This window comes from Rattus norvegicus, chromosome 1, assembly GCF_036323735.1.
Source record: "Rattus norvegicus strain BN/NHsdMcwi chromosome 1, GRCr8, whole genome shotgun sequence".
In the NCBI taxonomy this organism is placed as follows: domain Eukaryota; kingdom Metazoa; phylum Chordata; class Mammalia; order Rodentia; family Muridae; genus Rattus; species Rattus norvegicus.
This window is the reverse complement of record NC_086019.1, coordinates 185027211-185052391: the sequence shown is the minus strand read 5'-3', so window position 1 is coordinate 185052391 and position 25181 is coordinate 185027211. Positions and strand designations below refer to the sequence as shown.

At 42.7% G+C, this 25181-nt stretch overlaps 2 protein-coding genes across 8 annotated transcripts in view; one reads left to right on the top strand and one right to left on the bottom strand.

The window, feature by feature from the left end:
- The window catches only part of Mettl9 (methyltransferase 9, His-X-His N1(pi)-histidine), a 47407-nt gene that overhangs the window by 1968 nt on the left and 20258 nt on the right, over positions 1-25181 (bottom strand). For 4 of the 7 annotated variants that reach the window (XM_008759659.4, XM_063284069.1, XM_006230154.4 and 1 more), the window contains 2 exons: positions 22603-22812; positions 16910-17094 (listed from right to left, as the gene is read on the bottom strand). The exons of 1 other annotated variant lie outside the window; for it this stretch is intronic. In XM_008759659.4, the coding sequence (XP_008757881.1) occupies positions 16910-17094; positions 22603-22812 (395 nt within the window). Of the gene's footprint in view, positions 1-10591; positions 11752-16909; positions 17095-22602; positions 22813-25181 lie in introns of those variants that run through there. 2 more of the 7 variants (XM_008759658.3, XM_063284308.1) reach the window with 2 other exon arrangements.
- Positions 436-10930, top strand: Igsf6 (immunoglobulin superfamily, member 6). The gene is made up of 6 exons (NM_133542.3): positions 436-547; positions 4077-4436; positions 6596-6699; positions 7267-7317; positions 7620-7697; positions 9384-10930. Exons 1-6 carry the CDS (start codon positions 481-483, stop codon positions 9438-9440), a joined length of 717 nt encoding a protein of 238 aa, NP_598226.2. The 5' UTR covers positions 436-480; the 3' UTR covers positions 9441-10930.

Genomic DNA, 25181 nt, shown 5'->3' with positions numbered 1-25181 from the left:
AGGGGACATATCCGCATCGCTTGTCAACATTAAGAAATCTTTGAATTCAAGCCAGGCGCACAGGCTTGACAGCAGCTGTGTGCTTCTTTACCATACCAGATGCTTTGGTCACTCCCTGGTTTTTTCTCCTAGGCCTACAGGAAACATGGCCTCTTGCTGCTGCTCACGCCTAGCAGTTTCTAGCCCTGAGAGGCACTCAACAGCAGAGCACATCAATAAGAACACTCTAAAATGTCAGGCACTGGTTGAGGAGCACATGACTTCCTGCAACCTCCACAAAGACTATCAGACGCCCATGATAATTTCTAATATGCATGCATGCTTAGACTGAAATCTCAACTTTAAATGGTGAAACTTATTACAAACCATGCTTATGCAATTTCTAAAAGTTCCTGCTTGTGCTTCCTTAATATGAGTTCCTCTCTTTACTTCTTCCTTTCTGAAGAGAGAAAAGTGGAAAAGGCGGCACATGCACCAGCGATGGGCCCTGTGAGCACGAGCAGGAGGGGCCTCCGGCTAGGAATCAGCCTGATCCTTCTTCAAGTTGGTAAGGGGTTTTCTGTTCTCTATTCCACTAGGTAAACTGCTGCTTGCCACCTAATCATGAAGACTTTCAGCTCCTAGCAGATAACTTACGAAGGCAGCACTACAGTACGGCAGTGTCTCTTCTCCCCACAGAACTAGGCACTGAGGCATAGCTGAAGATGCGTTTTCTATCAGCCCTTGGTTGGCTGCTCTTTGAGCACATCTTACCAGAGAGAATCTGCTCAGGACCACTTGTGCTGGTCACTCAGTCAGTTCCCACAGGCAAGCTCTGGACTACTGTACACTGCACAGTATTAGCTTAATACTTTCATAAGACAATGTTTCTAAAGGCTGAAAAGAACTTGGGTTTTAAAGCTGTAACTTGTCCTACAAAAAAGCCACCTGATAATATAACTAATCTCTAAATTCTATCTGTACCTGTTCTAGCTCTATAAAAGTTATTTCTTTCATCATAGTTTAAATAATCTAAGATTTACCCACAAAATCTGGATTGCAGGGCAAGAAATGGAGCAAATGTTCTTGAAGTTAATTTTTTCTCATCTGTAAAGAAATGGTAGAGTAGCCTAGTGGTAGGCTACTTGCCTAGCATATGCAAGGTTCGCTCTCCAGTACACACAAGAAAAGGAAAGGAGAAATTCAGAGGGAGGGGAGAAGGGGCTGGGGAGGAGTGAATGAATTATGCCTACATGTTAACAGTGGCTCTTCTGGCTAAGGACCCACGGCAATGTCTTATACTGCTCTACTGTCTGCAATGAATACATACTGCTTGTGTACAGTGCTTGGTTGGCATGAGAGAAAAGCTTTATCTTTCCAGCTCTATTATGAAATGCTTGCAGATAGGATAACGAAGGAATGAATAGATGAGACAGTGAGGAGACCTGAGACAAGCCTAAGGTAAAGCAGGCAAGGCTGAGTCCACCGTGCAAGGTGGCTACTTTTGCATGTTTGACATTTTTCTATAATAATAAATGTTGGGCAGGGCAGTGGTGCTGCAAACCCAGCATTCAGGAGGTAGAGGCAGGAGGATTCTAAGTTCAAAGCCTGGTCTGCAGAGCAAGTTCCAGGATAGCAAGGGCTGCGCAGAGAAACCCTGTCTTAAAAACACAAATAATAACAGTAATGGTTAGCTTCTGATGCTAACAGCAATGATAAATGTTGGAGCTGGAGATTTAATTCAGTAAAGTGCTTACTATGCAAGCAGAGGGACCTACATGTGATTAGTGGAACAATGCAAAAGTCAGGCCTGGTGGGGTTGGGGATTTAGCTCAGCGATAGAGCGCTTGCCTAGCAACGCAAGGCCCTGGGTTCGGTCCCCAGCTCCAAAAAAAAGGGAAAAAAAAAAAAGTCAGGCCTGGTGGCACACACGTACAATCTCAGTGATGGGGAGGCAGAGCTGGGCAGAGCCCCAGGGCTCACTAGCTAGCCTGGCCTATTCAACTACTGAGGCCCTCTCTGGGAAAACAAAAGTAAGTAATTCCAAAGAACACAACCAAGGCTGTCCTCAGGCCTCCACACACATCTGTACATTCATGCCCGCATGCCCACAAACATATACACACTTGAACAGGCTGACATACATAAGCACACACAACATAAGTTCAAGGAATCCAAAATAAATTCTCTACTTATTTCCTAAGCATTTTTAAAAAGGAGTAGGATGATTTTACTTCCACCACGGAGCTCAACTTTCAACATTTTCAGTGGAAACTGATTTAAAACAAAAAACTACAGAACCTAGGAATTCCTAAAAGAAAACCTTCACAGGAGGGGCTTTAGTGAGACACTATCCAGACTTCTCTTTTTGACTAATGTTGCTCAACGGGAGGGGGAAGGAACAACGCTGTCCCCTCCCCTGGCCTGTTCAGTTTCCCCAACAGAGACTAAGAGGAAATTCCCAAGTTGCAAGTATTTCTTACTGTGTTAAAGGTTGGCTTACTTTTTAAATCTTCAACTGAAAGGCACCCGAGACTGGGGTTCTGTCTGCATGTGGGACCAACAGGACCAATCCATTTCCAGTCTGCAGAGCAGTCCCTGCAGTAAACAGGCTAGTGGGAGCCCACCGCCCTCGGCTGGACCTCCTGGCACACAAGAAGCTAGGTGGTACTCCCCGCTGACTAACTCCTAACTCTTCTCAGCCAGTCAGCACAGAGCCTCAGCTTACCTCAAGGAACACAATGCTCAAGGAGAAATGTGGGAATACTCTCACAAATCCTGCGGCTAACTTTACTGCCTCTGCTGCTCTGGTTGGGAACCTTTAAGACAAAATGTTAAGTGAAAAACAACCATGGCTCCTAAATCAGCAGTTCTCAACTTGTGGGTTGCAGCTCCTTTGGAATTGAGTAACAGATACCCTGCATATCAGATATTTACATTACAATTCCTAACAGTAGCAAGATCACAATGAAGTAATTCTATGGTTGTGGTCACCACAACATGAGGAATTGTATAAAGAGCTGCATTAGGAAGGTTGAGAACCTCGGCTAAATGAATACAAGCATCAGAGGATTTGGACTTTTTCCATTCTCAGGAACAGAGTAGGATAAATAAGACCATTTGGCCCATTATTTTTGAGGCCATTTGACCTATACAATTAGGCAGAACTTGAACTAAAAACTCACAGCTGCTTCAACCAATACCACTTTTCATGTGGTGGTCCCTTGCCTCAAAAAGGGCCTAAGGAGACTTCCCATTAAGAAGCACCTGAGTGGTTTTCCATCGTGTCTTGGGCTAGAAGGTCAAGACGCAAACTCAAGTTCCAAGTACCTCCAGAGTGGCGAGTTTTAGTACAGGTAGAACAGCAATTAACGGCTACATCCTATTAGAAACTGTGGCTTGGGGCTCATTTCATTTAAACTCTACATTAACGGCACAAAGGAGCAACATCCCACTCACCATGATAGGAAAGCCAGGCAGCACTCTGAGCTACAATCACAGAGGTGGAGTCTAACTCCAGTCTGTGATCTCCTTGTTACTATATAGTAAGTCAAGTAACTAATGCACAGGGGACTCTCTGGCCTCAGCTCTACAGTAGTTGGGGAGGCCATGGGCTAAGCCAGGGCTGCATTTTCTCATAGGTACATCCTTCCTGTTATCCTAATTCCCAAATGGACACCAGATTCATCTCTAGGCAACCCAGCCTCCAACAGACAAAAAACTTGCCAAGGCTCAATCACATACCACAGCAAGGGGTGCACAAGAGGAAACTGGTTCTTCCAAGATTAAAAGGGTGGCCTGAGATCAAGGGAACGTTTGTCAGGACTGTGTGTACTTCTGGCTTCAGGCACACTAGTCCAATAGTCAGAATGATCACAGGAGTACCTCTGAGGTTGTCCTCAGGTAGCCAGATGGCACACCAACAACCATGAGGTAATACAACAATGAGTTAACACAGGCAAGGACACCTGTTGTCTTTACAGTCTTTTTTTAAAAATGGGAATAGGACAAGAAACAGAGGCTGACCGGTCCCTGGCCCAACAGTGCCAAGAAACAGCAACAACAAAGCCCCTGAACACCCATGTGCTTCCTCACAGGTGTGGTGGGCGCCTGTACTGTATCTGTGCTACAGCCAGGTTACCTAGAGGTGGACTACACGTCTCAGACTGTCACCATGGAGTGTACCTTTTCTACAACTGGATGCCCTGCAGTGCAACCAAAAAGCTTGTGGTTTCGCTGTGGCACTCACCAGCCTGAAGCTCTGTGCTTGGACGGATGCAGAAATGAGGCAGACAAGTTCACAGTGAAAGAAACCCTGGACCAGAACCGAGTCTCCCTCACTGTTAACAGGCTGTCTCCAAATGACAGTGCAATCTACATCTGTGGAATAGCATTTCCCAATGAAAAGGTACCAACAGCCAAACAGACTGGAGACGGGACTACACTGGTGGTAAGAGGTCAGTCCACAGGGCTACACACATCTGTTAAGGTGTGTGTGGTTGTTAGCTTCATAACTGTGTGAAGCCTTTTCTCTAATTTTGTTGTTGTTGTTCACTATTTTTTTTACCTTTAAATCAATTCTTGTTATACTGTTCTAGGCTGGCTTTAAACTCGTGGCCCAAGTACTCCTCTTGCCTCAGCATTCCAAGGAGCTGGCACCATAGGCATGTGTCTCTTTGAAATGTCTTTCTCAGACTTACTCAAGGGTTGGCTTGGCGAAATTACTGCTGGTGTTTAGGGAGGTCTGAGTCCCTGATTTGAGTGAGGGATTGTCGGGACCTTCGGGAAGCCAGAGCTAACAGTTTTTCTTCTGATATACAAGCAGTTTTTCTTCTGATAATGGCCAAGTATCTACTTTGGCTTCTCTCCAAATTTGTGTTTAATTTTCCATCTTCTCAAAGTCCAATTTAACTGATCATTTCTGCTTCTCTTACAGAGTGATTTTCTAGCTGGTTCAATACTAAGCCAGTTTCTGAGAAAGCAGTAAGACACATAGGTCTCCCTGAGTTACATGTACATACTGCACACACAGTTCTCCTGTGTTTATACCTAAAAACAGTACACACAGGTCTCCATACACCTAGACGATATGCACACACACACACCTGTCTCCCTGTGTTACACCTAGACATTGCACTCACCTGTCTCCCTGTGTTACACCTAGACATTGCACACACCTGTCTCCCTGTGTTACACCTAGACATTGCACTCACCTGTCTCCCTGTGTTACACCTAGACACTGCAGCACAGGAAAAAAGAGTGCTTGCTTGGCTCTCGGGAATAAATCTGGGGATGGAGAAAGAACTGAGAAGGCCCACTACTGCCTCTGGGTCTGTGGATACTAGATGGAGCCAATCAGGAAGGGTCTAGGAACTGGCAGCTTGTATCAAGATAATGCCAGGGGGTTGGGGATTTAGCTCAGTGGTAGAGCGCTTGCCTAGCAAGCACAAGGCCCTGGGTTCAGTCCCCAGCTCCGAAAAAAAGAAAAGAAAAAAAAAAAAAGATAATGCCAGGGCTAAAGTATTACACTACCAGATTTATATCATAATTTATGCTTGTGAAATAAAAGTTTAAAAATATGGGCAAAATGTTGTGATGTTTTACAAATTTTAAAAAATGTGCATTGTACAAACTGAGTCCATTGGACAGGACTTATGGGATATTTAGCTAGAACTATAAGTTGATGGAAAATAATTTTGTATCTGACTATATTTCATGTTTCACATAATCAGTACTGAAAGGCACATGTGTTACTTAATCCTCTCTTTGAACACAGGGCACTTTCTGCCCAAAGAGAAAACTCACAATATAAAGATGGGTTCAGTATTTCTCCTTGGAGATTTTCACTAAGGAATGTACATGTCACACAGCACAACTGCATTTAAAGCAGGGAGCTGGCTCTAAGATCTTCAATAGATGGCCTCCTCTAGTTTTTACCAGACAGCACAAGTTAGCTTTTAACAGTTGCACCAACAAATACACAAGAAAATATATGCACTGCACTAAAAGAATTGGTGATTCTTGTTCATTGATTCTAGCAACAGGAAATTTCAATGTCCATGTACTTAAGTAATGTTTATAAAAGGTAATTCTTAGGCTGATGTAGCTTAGAGGTAGAAGGCTTAAGCATGTGTGAAGCAGGAGGTTCAATCAGCAGCATGGTACCATGAGAAAGGGAGGAAAAAATTAAAACACAATAGTGATTCTTAGCATTACAATAGATGTCCAACTCAATTAGGTTGTTTGAGACAGTCTCCTGCTGTAGCCCTGGCTGTGTTGGAACCTACTCGGTAAACCAGCGTGGTCTCTAACTCAGAGCCTATCATGCGAGTGCTGACATTAAAGAGTGGGCCACTATACCTTGCTCTTCACCTTAATTTTAACATTTTTATTTTATGAAGAAGCATTTCTGGTCTAACACATTTAAAGACCATCAAACTGATTCCATCGCATTCTTGAGCATCTTCTACTCACAGGATCCCAGGTAGATGCTGCTGGGAGGGGCAAGCACACGAAGTTCAGGCTCCACCTGTAAATGTTGCTTAAGCGATGCTCCACAGACTTCTGCAGGAGCATGCTTCAACAATGACTGTCCCTTTATGTTTCCACCATGAAGAAAGACTTTTCAGCAGGGAGGTGCACAGTCTCCTGATAGTGCTCTTAGCACTGCTCGCAGTCTACGTCACCGGTGTGTGTGTGATCTTCATAGTCCTCTTCAGAGTAAGTCAAACACCCTCACCTCCAGTGTTACCATACAGAGGTTATTCTCCTCTGTCCACTTCAGAAACAGCTGGCCCAGCAAACACCTGGCTCACAACTTTGGTGTCTCCACCTCAGAGGAGGCTGCAGATACCTTGTCCCTTCACCAATGAGACTATTAGTCAGAGACAGCATTCATAGTGTTTCTTCTTTAAAGTCCAGAAGGTCTTTAAACACCTATGTCAGCTTTCTGCTGCAAGGGTGAGGAATGGGGAGGGGATGGGTTCCTATTATCTAGGAAAACCTGAAGTTGTGACAAGCTTTCAGAGCAGAAATAAACTAAACATACCAAAAGAGCATCTTTGGTCTGTATGTATGTTGAAAAGTCGGGGTATAAATATTTATTAAAATTTGTTCACATGCTATAACAAACATCCAATTAAGTTGTTAAATTCATTTGTTAATTAAAAGCACCTAAAATGTTGTAAAAGTTACCTAATGTGTGTCACTCAAACACTGCTCAAACCAGCTCAGGCTTCTTCCAGCATAAGATCACAAAATGCTCATGGATTTTCTTATTCTTGGCAGTCAAAATCTAACACTCCAAGAAGCAGAGAAACCAAGGAAGACTCGAAAAAGGTACTGCGAGTACTTGTGTTTTTATACCGCAATGGGCGGGATCCAATTCAATGGTAAACTGTGTTAAGAGAACAATACAGTAAGAACTTCCACCCTGGAGGCTCCCATTCCCAGTTAGGGATCCTCAGCCATCATCTGGGCAGGAAGCTGCCATCCTGACAGTTCTCAGTCATAAATTCTACTAAACAAACTCAGAGCTAAGGAGCTAACTGTGGCTGTAGAGGGATCCCATTGCTGAATCCCCTGCAATGAAGATAGCATTCATGCTCCTGAAAGACAAATGTTTCATTTTGATTTTGCAGAAGAGTGCTCGACGTATCTTCCAGGAAATTGCTCAAGAATTATACCATAAGAGATATGTGGAAACAAGTCATCAGCCTGTAAGTATACAACAGCATCTATCACTGGAAAGAGTATGCTGCGAACAAGCTATCAATCATCAAGTTTTCCTTTAGTAGATTCTTTCTCAAAGTGTGTTTACCAGAACAGCAGTTTCGCCAAAAGTATGTCAAAGGACATTTGATAAAACATTCAACAGTTAGAGGTGTGGAAATAGCGTTTTCAGTACAGGCAAGGGGCTTTCAGACTAAGAACCACTTCATGCTGCACCCAGTGAGCAGGAGATCCTAAGTCAGTGCTACATTATCTGTATAAATCAAATAGTATTTTTAAGTCACTTGTTACCAGTAAGGGAAAAATAAATTTGTCAATGGTACAAAAGCAGCATCTTGCTAAACTTGGGGACTGGGTAAATCCCAACACAGTGATCCTCAGTCACACTCAGGATTCCCCGGGGCATGCTACTTTAAGGCGACCTACCTGTTCCACAATGAGTGGCAGAAATGCTAAGCCTTCTATGACAATGTACACAGAGAACTGATGACTAGGAAAGAGGTAAATACAACAGGATGATAACTATGAAGTGTGATTTCCTTTGTCCTTTTTTAGGGGAGTGGAGAATGGGGATTTAGCTCAGTGGCAGAGCACCTGTCCAATATTTATTAAGGTCCCATCCCCAGATTCAGTTTTTAAAAATAAAATCTAATCTTTTTCTAAACAAAAGAGAATATCACCTACATACTAAATTTATCCTCCTGTGATATAAAAAAGGATAAAGACAAAACTACCTATTGACAGTTTTTCCTATTGAAGCTAGGGCTTATTTTATCTTATTTCTTTGAAACAAGGTCTCCCTATATAATCCTAGCTTGCTGGGAACTTGCTATGTAGACCAGACTGGCCTGAAATTCACAAAGACAAGCCTGTCTCTGACTCCTAAGTGCTTTTTCAACAAAAGTCAGTCATCTGAAGCATGACTAGAACTAAGAGCTTTAAAGTTCCTAGTAAAAAATTTGACAATAACATCAAGACAGATTTTATTTTAGTTCCCATATTCTCTACTCTAAAGAAAGCAGAAATAGAGCCAGGTATGCAGGCTCACACCTTTGATCCTAGGACTTGGGAGGCAGAGGCAGGGCTGTCTCTGAAAAAAATGAGGCCAACCTCATCTACACTGCAACTTGCAAGCTAACCAGGCTTATGAACAAAGACACTGACTTTTTAAAAAGGAAAAAATGGTAACCAGACTTTTAAAATAACTGGAAGGTTATCACCTCAGCACTTGGGAGGCTAAGGCAGAATTACCAGCTCAAGGCCAGCTTGGGCTGCATAGCAAGATCCTGAGCCCTATTTCAGAAGCAAAGTCAAGAGGAGTGTGGACACATGTACATGGAGTCTCAGTACTTACTGGGTGAAGACAAAGGATCTAAAGCCCAGTGTGGTCCTGAGCTACCCAGTACAGGACATTCTGTGTCAAAAGACCACACAACAGTGAAGCAAAGGGTGGGAGTGCAGATGCTTACACAAAACTGAAAATTCAAACAGAAACAAGCACTTACACACACACATACATGAGCACACATATACTCAGGCACACACACAAATAAAATACATGAAAATGATTCCAAGTATACACAAGACCAAACCTGCATAGTTACAAAGTAGCTCCTATGTAGAGTAGGATGGCATTGCTAACGTACTTTACAGCTCCCTGTTTACTGTCACAGGAGCAAGACGGCAATTATGAAAACAGAAAAGCACTCCCCAGCCCTGGAAGACCATAGATGTGCTGACTTTTTACTTAAACCATTGACAGTGCAACTCCAGAATCTATGGCAGTGTGAATGGACATACAGCAATCCAAACAACAGCAAAGAGAGCTGAGGTGTAGCTTGAGTGGCAAAGTGCTTGCCCAGTAGGCATGAAGTCTTAGCTTTGATCCTCAGCACCACATAACTCAGCAAAGTGACACAAGCCTGTATTCCCAACATTGTGTAGTAGTATAAAAAGTCAGAAGTTCAAGGTCATCCCTGACTATAGGATGAACCTGAAGTCAGAGACATGTTATCTTGTCTCAAAAACACTGCCACCACCAAGAGAAAAGGGCAGGACAAGTGGGAAAACAGCCAGTCACGCCAGAAGGCAGAGCGGAAGTAACTGTCACGAACCATAATGATGGAATGTGAAAACCTCAAGAAAACTCAACTGGAGGACCTTTTTTCTAATTTTCCAGGAACAGTCTAAGGAGCCTCATTTTAAAGAAAAACTTCACCTTCAGCTTTTAAAAACTGTTATCATGTGCATCTTGTCAGTCTACCCAACATACTAGATGTGTGATGGCCATTAACTGGAAGAAAGCTTCAAGTCAAACCACAGGTCTCAATTCTGAGGGGAAAAAATACTTTCCTGAGTTGTAGAAATGATGAAACAATTAGAATCAAGTGAGAAGGGCAAAAGGAGTGAGGAGAAGATCAATTTTTAGGTAAAAGAAACTCATTGCAAACAATATCTTGGAACAAAAATGACTTCTTCAGATACTGTAATGGAGCAGTGGGCAGTGAACATTCTCCAGCTGAGGTATACAAAACAACTTAGGCTGTACCAGCAACAAAACAATACTGAAAGACTAGAGGAAGACTCTAAACAGAGGAAGCCCAAAGCCTGTGAGAAAATGCCTCAGGAATGCAGACAACTGACTCTAGATGTCAGTGTGGTGCCAAAGAACTGCAGACCTAGTGAGCTTGAAAGGAGGGCCTGATACAGAAGGTCCTCACTATCTCACTGAGGTGACCTAAGCCAGGTATGGTGGCACCTACCTGCCTTTAATCCTAACACTGAGGCAGAGGGAGGTGGATCTCTTAGTTCAGGCCTAAGATCTAAGATCAAGTTCCAGGACAGCCAAGGCTGTTAAACAGAAAAACATTGTCTGAAAAAAAACAGTGGTGGGGGAGGGGGAATTGTTCTTTGAATGTAAGTACCAACGAGCACACTGCTCACCAACTCGATCACAGTGTATGACCTCAGTCAGGCGCTTCTAAACAGTAATAAACGTAAATGGTACGCACTCTTCAAATACAGTCTTCACACACTTCAAAGTCTCTTTGGAAGAGTCTGAAACTTGTGGCTCAAATCCTGATATGTGTCCCAAAAACTGGAGAGGAAGAAGTGGATAACCTCATCTTATTTCCATGCACATGCACACACGTGCACATGCATGCACACAAGTACATTTGCAATTTACATACACAAAAGGAATAAAATTGGCATACACAGCAGTGTTTTGGCTGGATGGTTTGTTGTTTAAAATTTTTATTTTATTTTTTATTCACATGTGTGCATTTGTCTGGGTCTGTGTACAAGTGCCCACAGAAAGCCACGGAGGCCAAATGAGGACATCAGAGTCTCTGAAGCTGCAATGACAGGTCATGTGCTCTGTCTAGTGTGGGTGCCGGGAAGGAACAGCACACTTAGCCCTGAGTCATCTCGCCAGCCCCCCTCCCTCCTTCCCTTTCCAACACACGGCCTCATAGAGCCTGTGAGTGCGTCATCTTTTTCTCCACACTCCAAAATGAATCTCCTAAGAATATGAACTCAAGAGGCAAATCCCCTGACTTTGAAACTACCAGCTTAGGCAAAAGAAATGAACTTTTGAACCAGATGGCAGAAAGGAGCAGGTACTACTTCCACTTAGGAGAGCAGGACCCACGTACCATTTGTTTCTGTTAGTGATTGTACTCTGGCATTGTTCCCAAGAGACAAGTCTCTAATGTATTAGGACTGAATTCTAATGTAGTTCCCCAAAGAGTAAAGGCAAGACCTATCTCAAAGATGGATTTTAAGATTAAAATTGGAGGGTATTTTCAGAGGGAGGACCTCTCACCTCTGGTGTCACACGCAAGAGGACCCAATGCTCACTGAACACCTGGCTACTCCACTCTGCAAGGCCTGCCTGCCGTGCACTGGCTTACAGTGACCCTGCTCTGCCCTGACCCCAGGCCACATCTTCATGCCTTACATACAGTCTTGTGTGAGTCTGCAACATACTCCAAAGACACAGCTCAAGAGAATGGGCAAGGCCTGAGTTCAACTCCAGCACTGCAAAAACAAGACAACAAACACAACAGCTAGAGATGTGCACACAAAGCCTTCCCTAAGTCCCAATTAATTATCTTTCCTTCTCTGTCCCCATGGTACCTTGCCCTATCTTTTCTACATTGTCCCAACATTGACTGCTACAGCTACAATCTGTACTAGAATCACAACTAGAAGTTTAGGGCTCAAATTTATCTTTGTATTTCCAGTGCCTGGCTCTTCCTGGCACATTGGAGGCCTTCAAATACCTTTGTATGAATGCAACTGAACAATAATTGTATTTAAAAATTTCTTACATTTCAACTGAGATGAGAAACAGCCCCTACACACATACTGAGCCTTCTCCAGAGAATACTGGCTAAATCCTTCCTTACTCTCTGGGCATCCAGAGAATTTTCCCTATTAAAGACTAAACTGGAACCTCCCACTAAGACTGGAATCTTTCAGGATGCCTGTAGTCTCTCACAAGCACTGAGGAAATGACGATGAGATGGATGTTAGTGGGCTGCTGTTGCTATGACAAAGTACAGTACAAACAGCAGAAATGTCTTTTGCACAGTTCTGGAGGCTGAAGTGGAATCAGGATGCCACACGGGGGGTTAGGTACCTCCTCCAAACCACTGAGGTGGAGTGCAGGCTCTGGGACCTCTAGCAAAGCAGGCAGACCTCAGGAACCCATCACCTCCCAAAAAGCCTATCTCCTAGACCCAGCACAATGGGAGGGAGGCTTAACACAGAAGAGGCAAATGGACCCAGAAATCTTCTATCTATGTCCTCTACCTTGATTTGCCTACCAACACATGCAAATAGGGTTTTCAGAAAGAATTCATTCCTTTTTCACCTTTGTAAAGAATCTCAAACCTGTTACCAATAGCAATATAGCTATTGAGTCACACACGCCAACAGAGAATACACCCTGAGACAGTTAAAAGGCAGAATGAAGCCTTTGGATTCTGACCACTTTTGTTATCATTTTAAGGCAGACAAAAAGGCAATCTGAAATACTTCTGTCTGAGGAACTGTGAACAAGTATAATCAGTAAAGTCACAAATAAAAACACTGTGAAAGAATAAAGAAGACTAGAATAAATCTAGCATGGATCAAATACCAAAATCCAGACCTAAAAGTTGGCCACTGTTCAATACATGGCTTAACCCTCATAACAAACTCCAAAGTGAGTATTGGCCATTCTGGACAGGTGAAAACTCTCAGATTAATGAGAGGTCATGCAAACCAATATTTCAAATTCAAACAGGGGTTAGCCTTCTGACACTAAGCATCTTCCACAAAACTGACTAAGAGCCCTACTTGTTTCTATCTGCCAGGGAGTTTTAGACTAAATGTCTAACCAGGCATAGTGGGTAAGCCTATAAATCCTAGAATTCAGGAGGATTCAGGAAGACGAACATAAATTTGAGGTCAACCCAAGCTACATATCAGGTTCCAGACCAACCAAGACTACACAGGAGGACACTAAAACAACAATAACACAGCCGCAACAGTCTAACTTAATCAGACCAGGGCTTCATACATGCGTAAGATAGCTGCTAACAGGCTACTCCTCAAAAGCAGAGGCCTACATAGTTTCAAAGACCAATCCTACCAATAATTATTCAAGGAATCAAACAGAGAATCACATTCCCAATTATTTTCTGCAAAATCAGCAGGACAATGATATAAAATCAGGTCAGCTGAACAACCTAGTGAGACCCTAACTCAAATAAAAATGAAGGGGCATGTGGCGTGACTGCAAAGGTGTTAAGAGTAGTTACTGCTCTCACAGGGATTTTCTTCTCAGCACCCATGTAACTCCAGCTCCTTAGGAATATTTGGCTTCTGTACAAACCTGCACCCCAAAGCTTGTACATAAATCAATTTGGCTCAGAAAGTACAAGGGCTTGTCTCCAAGCTTGAGCACCTCAATTCCTGGGACCCACATGGTGAAAGGAAAGAACCAGATCCCACAGGCTGTCCTCTGACATCCACATCTCCCAACACACATACATATAAACGCATTTTTAAAAATGTAAAGGGCTAAGATATACTTCAGTAAAGAGCATTGTGTAACACATGTGAGACTATGGGTCTAATCCCTAGCACCGTTAAAAAAAAAAAGTAATATTAGCACTCATGACACTTTCACTAGGATGTCACAGATACAAGCTAGTGCTGCACTGAGTGGAGATGGGAGAAGAGCTGGAGGGCCACAGTGACCCCTGTGTCTTCAGTGTGATCATCTCCAGAGATGCTCAGCACTCAGATATAAAATTTAATACTAACTCCTAGATTTGTAAACTCTTAATAAAATGGAATTTTCAAAAGTGTATCAATCAAGCAGTATCTAAAGCAGTAACAATGCCATTTAACCGCTCACTCCCTGCATCCACGCCATGTAACCACCCAGACCCATGGGTCAGTCTGAGACAGCTCATCACATCACTGCTGCTCTCCAGTAATGACTAAGGTGTAGTCCCGGATATATTTAAGGGGAAGGCATCTAAAGTATTCTTAATGGCTTCTACTGGCATACAGGTAGAGAAACATCTGAAGCATGTTTAAGGTGACCTAAAATCACAAAGGATCTAGAGTAAAAAAGTAGATTTTTCATTACATACCCTTTTGCAAGCAGCCCAAACAATTTTACCACAAGTGATTTTGCATAAATTATGATTTTAACAAATTAATCATGATTAATTATCAATTGTACAACATAATTCTCCTTAATTACATCCTTTTCTCTAAATAGGTCTCACCTGATAACCAATCCTTAAGGAAAGCTCAGTGAGAGAACCAAGATTAAAAAGAAACACAGTAGTCTGCCTTTTCTAAGTTAGCCTAAACAACAAAATTATAGTTATATGCACTGACCCCTCCCAACCCCATGCCAAAAAGAGTAATTACTTCACCTAGAATTGCTTTTTGTTAAATAATTAATTAGGCCAAACAGGCTAAGCGCACTCTGCCTTAAAGTCTCCAATCCCATGGAAATCATCAGGATCTCGTAGTTACTGGAGCCTGCTCCAGACAATCTGAAGGAGTTACAGGTCAATAAAGGTCATCCCTAGCAACAAGACTTTGTCTCAAATTTGTCCAGTGCCACAGGCCAGACTCCTCAGAGTCCACAGGCAACTCTGACACCCACGGTCGAGGAACTTGTTCTCAGTCCTAAGTGAAGGCTGCTCTCTTGTTAGCTTCACTTCCTTTCCATTTTTCTTGTCAGAAACACAAAGAAATGAAATTTGTGGTTAGACTAATGTGGCAGCATGGAACTGTAATAGCAATGGGAGGAAACAGGCAAGCTACCTGATGCTCCAGACATAAAGCAGTAAGTTCCATGTTCAGTGAGACTGTCTCAAAGAGTAAAGATGAAGAGCAGCAGGGACAGACAACTAATGTCAACTAAAGCCTGCACTCGCTCCCTCTCTCCCTCTCTCCCTCTCCTCCTCCTTCCCCCTCCCCCTCCCCCTCCACACACACACACACACACACACACACACACACACGAGAGAGAGAGAGAGAGAGAGAGAGAGAGAGAGAGAGAGAGAGAGAGAGAATATTTCCTACTTTCCATACCAACAACAAAAACTATATTTGGCAAATGTACAGACAGGCATGAAGTACAGAGGGAGGAGCTGTCATGACGACCACGGTAAATCTCAGCTCATGGAAACTGAAACAGAAGGACCATGAGTTTCAAACCAGCTGAAGCTGCAGGAACCTGTCTCCAAAACAAGCAAGCAAGCAAACAAGCAAGAATTAATGAGAAAAGAAAAGAAAGGACAGAAGGAAAGACTATGGCATGGGTGAAACTACAAGGTCAAGAACAGAATTAAGAAGCACGAGTGCACACAGTAACATAAATCCACAGTATTCCACAATCGCAAGAACCAGGAATGTTATTTCTTCAAATATTGGCTTCCACAATATGTAGTGACTCTAACACTTGCAAAATAGTAAGGAATTCCTTTAAAATGTTTGCAAGTACTTGAGAGTTGAGGAAATGTCCAGTCTGGGCATTAAAATTAGAAAACTAGAAGCTGCAGATTCAATTTGATTGGCAGACTGTTGGCCAAATATTAGGAAGTGGTGAGTCCAATCTCTGCCACCACATAAATCCCAGCACCGGAGAGGTGAAGGCAGGGGATGAAAGATTCAAGGACATCTTTGGCTACATAGTAAGTTTGAGACTAGCCTGGGCTACATGAGGACTGTCTCAAGAAGAAAAAAAAGGCAAAAGACTTTAAAAATATTAACCTGTATAACAAGTAGTTTCATATTAATGTCCATTAATTTATCAAAATACAGAAGAGCATTAAAGCCATAGTCTTCAATATGACCTAAAGTACAAACAACTGCAGCTTAAAATATGAATCACTGTGATATTAAGTTCACAGTGAATACCAGAAGCTGCAGTGAACCTATCAGGAAAGAACCTTTCTCTTCTAGTACACTCTTCAATCAAATATTGTTGAAGAGCAGCACCATTAATTTACAAAACCACATTCCGAGGATTGGAGAGATAAATGGCTTCAAAGTTAAGAGTATGCACTGGTCTTTCAAAGAATCCCAAGTTCTGTTCCCAGAACCCAAGTATGGCTCCCAGGGGATCTGATGCCACCTTCCAGCCTCTGCAAATGCTGTATTCACATACACAAACATACACAAAAACAATTCTAAAAATAATAATAAAATAAATGTTTAAAAAAGCCTGTTACTCAAGAAATATTAGAACATGAATGTCTTCAAAACAGAACATTCATCAATTTTAGAGTCTGAGACAAGAGTTACAAAATGTAAAGCAAAACAGCCATGACATTAAGAAACATCTACTAGCAGATTAAGAGATAGAATCGATGGCTTGACGCGGCTTAGAAGCCACTACAGAAGTAGTTCAAGCCCTCTTGAAAGGCAGCGAGCACGGACACAGAAGCACTGGCGCAGCGGAGTATGAATTATTACAATGCCAGGGAAGTACTGAATGCTGAGAAATCTGTATTAAGATAAGCATTAACCAAGGTGATACTACACATGGCTAACTGTATTTATTATCTTAAATTCCAAGTAACTGAGAAACACTAGACCATGTTTAGTCGTTTTTGAGATAAAATCACAAATACCAACAGATAATCATTCTGAGAAGAGCTGGCCTGCCCACACTTACCGTTTTCCACATAGGGATGAAAGGGCAAAACCAAGGCCAGGATGACCCTGCCTTGGGTGGGCTCCAAGACACTTCTGATATCTTTTAACAATGTCAGAGGCTGATCACAGCGATCCAGCAGATTTAAGCAGCTGATGACATCATACTGGAACCCTGTATTCTGCCATTCATTTATACCAAGCACTCTGGAAAATCAAAAAGAACTTAGTTAATATTTCTCCCACTTAGAGACAACTTTTAAAATAACTAAGATGAGCAGGGAATAGTGGTGCATGTCTTATTCCCAGCACTTAGAAGGCAGTTGGGTAGATCTCTATGAGTTCAAGACTAGCCTGGTCTATATATAGTGAGTTCCAAGACAGAGTGAGACTCTTATCTTGAAAAAAACAAAAACAAAACCTAAGATGCCAATAAAGGCTAATAGCGTTGTCTTCTAAATCAATATGGATTCAAAATATGCACCTATAATTTATATTTACATTATACAAAGGACAGGTAAGAAACCAATGGCAACTGTAGAGGCCAGAAGTCAATCTTGGGTCTTAGTCTTTAGATGCCACCAATTATTTTTCTTTTTTTTGAAACAGGGTCTTTCATTGGCTTAGAACTCAATAATGCAGGCCAGTGGGCCCCAGGGAGTCTCCTGTATCTGTCTCCATATTGCTAGGATTATAAGTTCATGTTACCATGCTTAACTTTTTCACAGGGGTACTGGGCCACTGCATCTAAGTCCTCATGCTTACCTGCCAAATACTGTACTAAGCTAGATGACCAGGCCATGGTATTTTACCTTATAGGATTCTCTCTCTCTCTCTCTCTCTCTCTCTCTCTCTCTCTCTCTCTCTCTCCTCTCTCTCCTCTCTCTCTCTCTCTCTCTCTCTCTCTCTCTCTCTCTCTCTCTCTCTCTCTCGATTTTTACATTGCTGTGTAACCTTGGCTGGCCTCAAACTAGCTCCTGCTTCTGCCTCCCAGCACTAAGATTATTTATAACAAATCAAGAAAGCAGGCAGCTCCTTTGCTGTAGGTGTCTGTCTGCACTAAATGCCCCCTGAATAGATCTAACATTAGAGCTTCAGAAGCGCTTTATCACCGTGAGACCACTACCTAACGACTTCAGAAGCTGTGCTGAGCTCATTAAAGAAGCACTTAAGAACAGTCTACTATGCAGACTCTGCTTCCACAGTAAAATGTTATCAGTTCTATTCTTAAACAATGAAATAAACAATCAAAGAAATGCTTGTATAATGCTTTAGCTCAACAATTCAAAAGCACAAATTATACATTTGATTAAACTAAACAACAATCTTAGGTCTGTGATGGAAGAGAAGCTAGACATGAAGCAGCAGCATTATTTCACTACGATAACCAACCTCTCACTTACTCCACCTCAAAATTCAGCTGCAGGGAAGTGGCTTCTGTGTTAGGAATTTTAAAAACTAGAAATATATTCTCTGAACCAAAAATTACAGAGTTTTAATGTTGTGACAATTAAACTTTGCTGACAGCAGGTCAATCTCATCCCTAATATTTTAAAATTCTGCTTGTAAACTCAGTTCCATTCCTCATGATACACTGGGAGCTCTACTCAGCCTGCCCAGGAACCCTAATGAGTTCCTGCAGTTTTTCTTTTAGTGACAAAATGAAAGGAGTGGCTTGCCCACATTCACAATGTAGCACAGAAACTGTAACTTGGAGCCTCTCCTAGCATGTTTCTCAGGCAAGGCTGTCTGCCCTCTCCATGTGAGGTGACAATGACTCCTTGAAGAAGCCCGCCGGCCGGCCTGCCCAGCTAAACATAGATGGCCATCTGTACACTCCTTCTCTAGTCTTCCATTAGGCAAAGTAAGTGAAGAGGCTAGTACCCTCCCTCCCAGACCACTATAAGCTTTGCTTTTAGTTTTTATTATACTTATGTATATGTCTGTACCACTGCACACACTGGGACTCAGAAGACAACCTGCAAAGTCAGTCGTCTCCTCCCGGTATCCAGGATCAAACGCAGGCTTCATACTTTGTGACAAGCAGCCTTCTCACTAAGCTATCTCGCCGCCATGGTTTTGTTTTAATGAAGTAGGAACATACAGGGACAGATTAGAAACCTACAAGCTGTCAGAACAAAGGCCAAAGCACTCCCAAGTTTTAATATGAACTAACTTCTACTTGGAGGGGTAATGTATTTTAATTATTACCATGTAGGTCTACGAAGACAGAAACTGAGGATAAAACCAAGGGAAGCTATGCAGTCATTCAAACTTACTTCTGCATGAGGTCCTTCAAATATAACACCCCAGTTATTTAAAACTGATGTGAGAAAGGTTCTTTCTATCTGCAACTCAATGTCTAGAATCCACCTGTGTCTGATATAGCAGAGTCTACATTTACCTCTTCCTTCCATTCAAAGTCTCATCGAGTATTCACACACAGCAGTCTCTCCTTCCACCACCAACCTTGGTCTGTCCCGTCCTGTCCAGTCCCGTCCCTAGACTATAACTCTCCTTGTTTTCGAAATGTTCAATCTGATCCTGCCCTACCAAAGCTATAGATGCTTGACTACGGTTAGTATGTGAAAAACATGTTGACAGAAGTCAGTGAGGATATAAATCTCTGTCCAAGGCTTCCAAATACCATAGGGGCAGGTTCCACCTCCACATGGTAAAGCAGCCTATAGAGGGAATTCTGCAATTTTGGTTTCTTTTTAAAACGCAGAAATAATATAAGAATATGTTTTCATTTTAATCCCAGGTGTGAGGATATGGGGCTCCTTCACAGCTGCTGACTACAATTTGCCTCGTGCTCTAGCAGGGGAATAGTTTTGCCAGCTGCAGATAGTTTCTGCAAGTGTGTGATGTTTGGAATTCTAGGATTTTCTCAGACTATAAATACTAGAGCCTCAATAGGTGGGTATGGGTGGTGGTTGGTTGTTCAGGGGTGGGGGTTAGTTGGTTACAGTTTGTTAGCAGTCGTGCTCAAAGAGATCTTTCTCTACCCTCTATCCTTCTTTCTCTCCTACCTAGTGATAGGGGTGAAATGGGGAGTGGGAGGGTAAGAAGAACCCACAAAGTAACAAAGACCAGCTACAAACAAAGAAACAAGAACAAGAAGAAAGGATTAGATTCAAGGATCTCCCCTCCCCAGCCCCCACCCTTCTTTCTCTCCAATCTAGTGATAACAGGGTGAAATTGGGGGTGGAGAGGGATAAAGGGTAGGAAAAAGAAGAACCCACAGAGTAGAAAAATTACCTATAGAAGTTAACATACACAGAGACATCTCTTATGTTTTCTTGAGAAGTCTCTGAACCCAGACTTCATACCTAATACTCTGTGTAAGTCTCTCAAGTCCCAGGCAGTCTGCAACCTGAACTTGACCCTTTATACCCATCATTACTGACAGCTGAGTGTGTTTGGGGGGTGAGATCCAAGGATGTAATGAAGTTAGTCTGTGGGGATGTAAATAATATAGGGGATATGGAGAAGGTACAGTAAATCCTCAAAAACAGACTTAAGGGGGTGGAGAGACAGCTCAGCAGTTTGGAACACTTAGTGCTTTTTCAGAGGACATTGGTTTGACTCTAAGTACCCACATGGTCATCACAATCATCTGTAACTCCAGTTATAGGGGATTCTCAACACCCTCTTCTAGTCTCTGTGGGCATCGGACACACACATGGACACACATGCAGGCAAAAGATTATACATATAAAAATACCTAAAAAACAAAACGAACAAACAAAAACCACAGACTTAACATGATCTAGCAATTCCATTTTTAGGTATATACCCAAAAGTGAGAGAATTTAAATGGGCATTCATATTACTCATTGGCATGGCTGTAGTGGTTTGAATGAGAATGGCCCCAATTGGCTGCCATTTGGATACTTGGTCCCCAATTGGTAAAACTATTTAGGAAGGACTTAGGAAGTCTTGTTTAAGGAGGTATTACTGGGAATAGGCATCTCTCTCTGCTTCATGGGTATTGTCTGAAAGCATAAAAAACTCTCAGCTACTGCTCCCTGCCAAATGGCCACAGGTTCACTCTCTGAAACTGTGAGCCCAAAAAGTCGTCTTGGTAGCACAGCAATTGAAAAGTAACGAAGACAAATCGGTGGTGGCACATGTCTTTAATCCCAGTATTCAGGAGGCAGAGGCAGAGGCAGAGGCAGAGGCAGAGGCAGAGGCAGAGGCAGAGGCAGAGGCAGAGGCAGAGGCAGAGGCAGAGGCAGAGGCAGAGGCAGAGGCAGAGGCAGAGGCAGAGGCAGAGGCAGAGGCAGAGGCAGAGGCAGAGAGGCAGAGAGGCAGAGGCAGAGGCAGAGAGGCAGAGAGGCAGAGAGGCAGAGAGGCAGAGGCAGAGGCAGAGGCAGAGAGGCAGAGAGGCAGAGGCAGAGGCAGAGGCAGAGGCAGAGGCAGAGGCAGAGGCAGAGGCAGAGGCAGAGGCAGAGCTCTGTGAGCTTGAGGTCCACCTGGTCTATAGAATGAGTTCCAGTACAGCCAAGACTACCTCTTCATATGAAAGAAAAAGAAACAAAAAGAATAAAAAGAGGAATTAAGACAAATGTGGGAAGCAATCCAAACATCCGTAACACAGACCATGTAGGGTATGTGCACTAAGACAACTAAGCCCGGGGCTGGGGATTTAGCTCAGTGGTAGAGCGTTTGCCTAGGAAGTGCAAGGCCCTGGGTTCGGTCCCCAGCTCCGAAAAAAAGAACCAAAAAAAAAAAAAAAAAAAAAAAAAAGACAACTAAGCCAGCTAAGTCACGAATCCTCCTGTGATTCCTCCAAGATGCGGTACACACAGAGCAGTCAGATTCATACAAAGCACAACAGTGATTACAGGCTGGAGGAGGGAAGAGCGCAGGACGACTTGTCGATGGAGAAGATGAAAAGCTGTAAGGATGGATGACACAAACGTGCCATGACTGCTGACCTAATTACAGACTTAAGAATGACTAAAGTGGTACATGTTAAATTACATATACGTCTGGACCTGCCAATGATGAGAACATGTCCTCACATCTTCCTACTTCAAGCTGTCTCTCACTTATGCTTTCTTCCCTGTGAAGCCAAGTCCTCTGATTCAGAAAAATGCTGCCATGGAAAATTCCCTTTCTCTGGTTTCCTACTGATTTGTGTTTAATTCTTCACCATGGAGAACCGGTCCTGATTCGTATCACTAGGATACGTGCAGAGATAGAGTACTTGGCCTTGTGTTCAATCCCAGTACTACAAAAACAACAAAACAAGAGCTGAAGGGACTTGCAGCCCCATAAGAACAACAATGTCAACGAACCAGAGCTTCCAGGGACTAAATCATTACCCAAAGACTATACATGGACTGACCCATAGCTCCAACTGCATAGGTAGCAGAGGATGGCCTTGCTGGGCACCAGTGGAAGAAGCCCTTGGTCCTGGCAAGGTTGGACCCCCCCAGTGCCGGGGAATTGGGGAGTGGGGGGGGGTTGGATGGGCAGGTAATACCCTTATGGGGGAAGGGAAGGGAGAGGGGATGGGGGCTTATGGACAGAAAACCGGGAAAGGGAGTAACATTTGAAATGTAAATAAAGAAATATATCCAATTAAAAACAACACACACACACACACACACACACACACACACACACACACACACACTTTCAAGAAGAAATCCATCAAAAACCAAGAAATACCCAGCACTCCCAGCACACCTCTAGAACTGGTACCTGTATTTCTTCTTCTGGAGCTGCCAGATCATTGTTTCAGAAAGTTCAGTGGCATAAATTTCTTCAAAATGAGGGCTCATGATTTTCGTGACTTCTCCATCTCCAGCACCTAAATCAAGAAGTCTATGGGTTTTCCAGTCCGGATTAATTTTAAGCAGTCTCTGAAACTGATCTGGTGAGAACACAAACATGGAGCCTCTTCCTAGCAACCTGGGGGAAGAAGGACAGGAGATGAAATCTATGACTCTAAGAACGTCTACGTACACAGAGAAAACAGCACCGAGGTTTTCTGACTTTGTGAAATTATTATACAACTTAAAAAGTTTATCTTTCGTGGCCAAAAAACAAATTCACAAAGAAAAGGTGGAGGGATGGCAGAGACGGCAGACTACCCCAGCCAGACGGCAGCACCAGGCAGAGGAGCCAAGCAGGCCTTTAGGAAGATGGACTCAACAACAGTGATAGGAAAAGTAACTCTGTATAAAAGAGTCTTAAGATGCCTAAAAATGGATTTAAAATGCTTTAAAAGAGGAAAAGAGCAACGGTTGTGAGATCAGCTGGATGACATGGAAGTGGGTCCATACTCTGGTTGGTTTATAGTTAGCTGAGACCTGTACTTTATTAAAGGTCCTAAAACACTTCAAGCTGATAATACTGACTGAAAAAATAAAGTAAAAAGAGGCTGGTCAAGGTTATATGGGGCCTAAAGGAGCCCTCCCTCAGAAAAGCAGGTACAGCCCAAGCAAGCCATAAAGAGGCACACTCCCTACTCCCTTCTTGCTCCCAAATCCTGGTTTTCTCCATTAAGCCAAACCACCTTTCTTCAAATGAAGTAAAAAACTCAAACAGCACAAATGCAAGGAGCTATTACACTGCAGTGAGGCTGAGTGCCTGCAGCTGCCAGCAGCCTGCTTTTAAGATTTTCTCTGCAACCTGAAGCAGTTTCTGAGGCAACTCCTCCCCAGATCCTGGAAAACACACGGCAAAAGCACTGGCACGAGAAGCAGGGAAGTGTACATCATTCTGTCACTCTGGGAATACTCAGAATGTAAAAGAGGTTTACTGTTTAATGACTATCAAGATGCTTGTAACAAGATGCTTACCATAGGACCAGCGTCACCAACACTAAAAGGCATGGAGATGATGTACTAAATTCCCTCTCTTCTTTTGCCATTAAAACCACAGAGAGTTAACAAAATCTAATGATGTATTTACAGTAAGTCTTCTGCCTCACACAATGCTGAGACCAGAGAGTAGGAACCAAAAAGAGCCCAGAGACAGCTAAGCATGTTGCTAAGAACCACAACTTCTTACCAAAGAAAGTTTTATCTCATAAGACACATAACTCATAACATTGCTCATAAGTCAAGCAGAAGGGCTCCAGACAGCCTGATGCTGACTTCATGCCACAGATCCAAGTTAAGTCATAAAATATTTTACCAAAAACTTTCCGAGCTATAATAAAACATGCTTCCCAAGCCATCTCCTTGGGATGTGAAGAACCCTGACATGATACTATAAAATTATAAAGCTGGGAATCACCTGAGGTCAGAGCCCACAAAGTTAACTCACCAAAATCTACATTTAAAGGTACCAAAAAGAAATGAGGAAAATACTGCCTTATTTGCAAAGAACATGCGCAATGGGGGCTCCATAAAAAAGTGTCAGAGTCAAAATCTACAAGTCCAGTTAGTTAACCAAAAACAACTCTGCCCTTCAAGAAGTTCAGCAAGATCTGAAAAACTAAACTTCCTACAATGTTTACCTCGCACAACAGAATCATCCGAGTACATATGGAATCCTAATATGATGTCAAGGTTTTGGAAACATATCATATAGTCAGAATGGTCTCCGCTGCCTCTAGTCTTTCATAATCATCCTAGGTTCTCTAGTCAAGTCTCTCTGGATCTAACTCTACAGAGGAAGTATGTCTCCTCCTTATACAATAAGATGAACAAAGCTATCAAGTCTCTCCAGGGATATAGCTTTATGGTAGATAGAGTCCTTGCCTCAATTGTACCAGGCAGTAAAATTCCCAGTACCACAATTTTTTTAAAGAAGAAAGGAAATATTTTTAAACTGGAGGTGGTGGCACATGCCTGTTACCCCAGCAATCAGGAGGTATAGGCAGGAATATTGCCACAAATTCAAGACCAGCCAAAGACATATAACAAGACCCTATATAAAAACAAAATCAAAGAATAAAAAACAACTCACTTTACTTAGCCTTCTTTCTTCCAGGAAGAAATTTGGTAAGTATCTGAGCTCAAAAAGGTTTCATCGTAACTATGTAGTTATTTCTATTGTAGTGAGTTAACATAGTAGAAAATATCTCTGGGTTCAAAACTGAGTTACTGAGTTCCCAGTTCTGTTTTGAACTGGATTAAAACAGGGCAAGAAGGCAGGCAGGCAGAAGCACTAAGTTTAACAAGGGAGGAGAGGCAGTAAGATGGTTCAGTGGACAGAGGTACTAAGTCTGACTGCCTAAATGCAATCCCAACCCACATGGTAGGAGAAAACCAATCCCCACAATTTATCTACTGCCCTTAATATGCCCTGACACGTGCACAGGTACATGC

Excerpts from the sequence above, each read along its gene's own strand:
- Igsf6 (NM_133542.3), top strand. The coding sequence starts at position 481 with ATGGGCCCTGTGAGCACGAGCAGGAGGGGCCTCCGGCTAGGAATCAGC. Across the intron at positions 7,318-7,619 it reads CCAAGGAAGACTCGAAAAAG|AAGAGTGCTCGACGTATCTT; the intron begins GTACTGCGAGTA and ends TTGATTTTGCAG. Across the intron at positions 7,698-9,383 it reads TGGAAACAAGTCATCAGCCT|GAGCAAGACGGCAATTATGA; the intron begins GTAAGTATACAA and ends TTACTGTCACAG.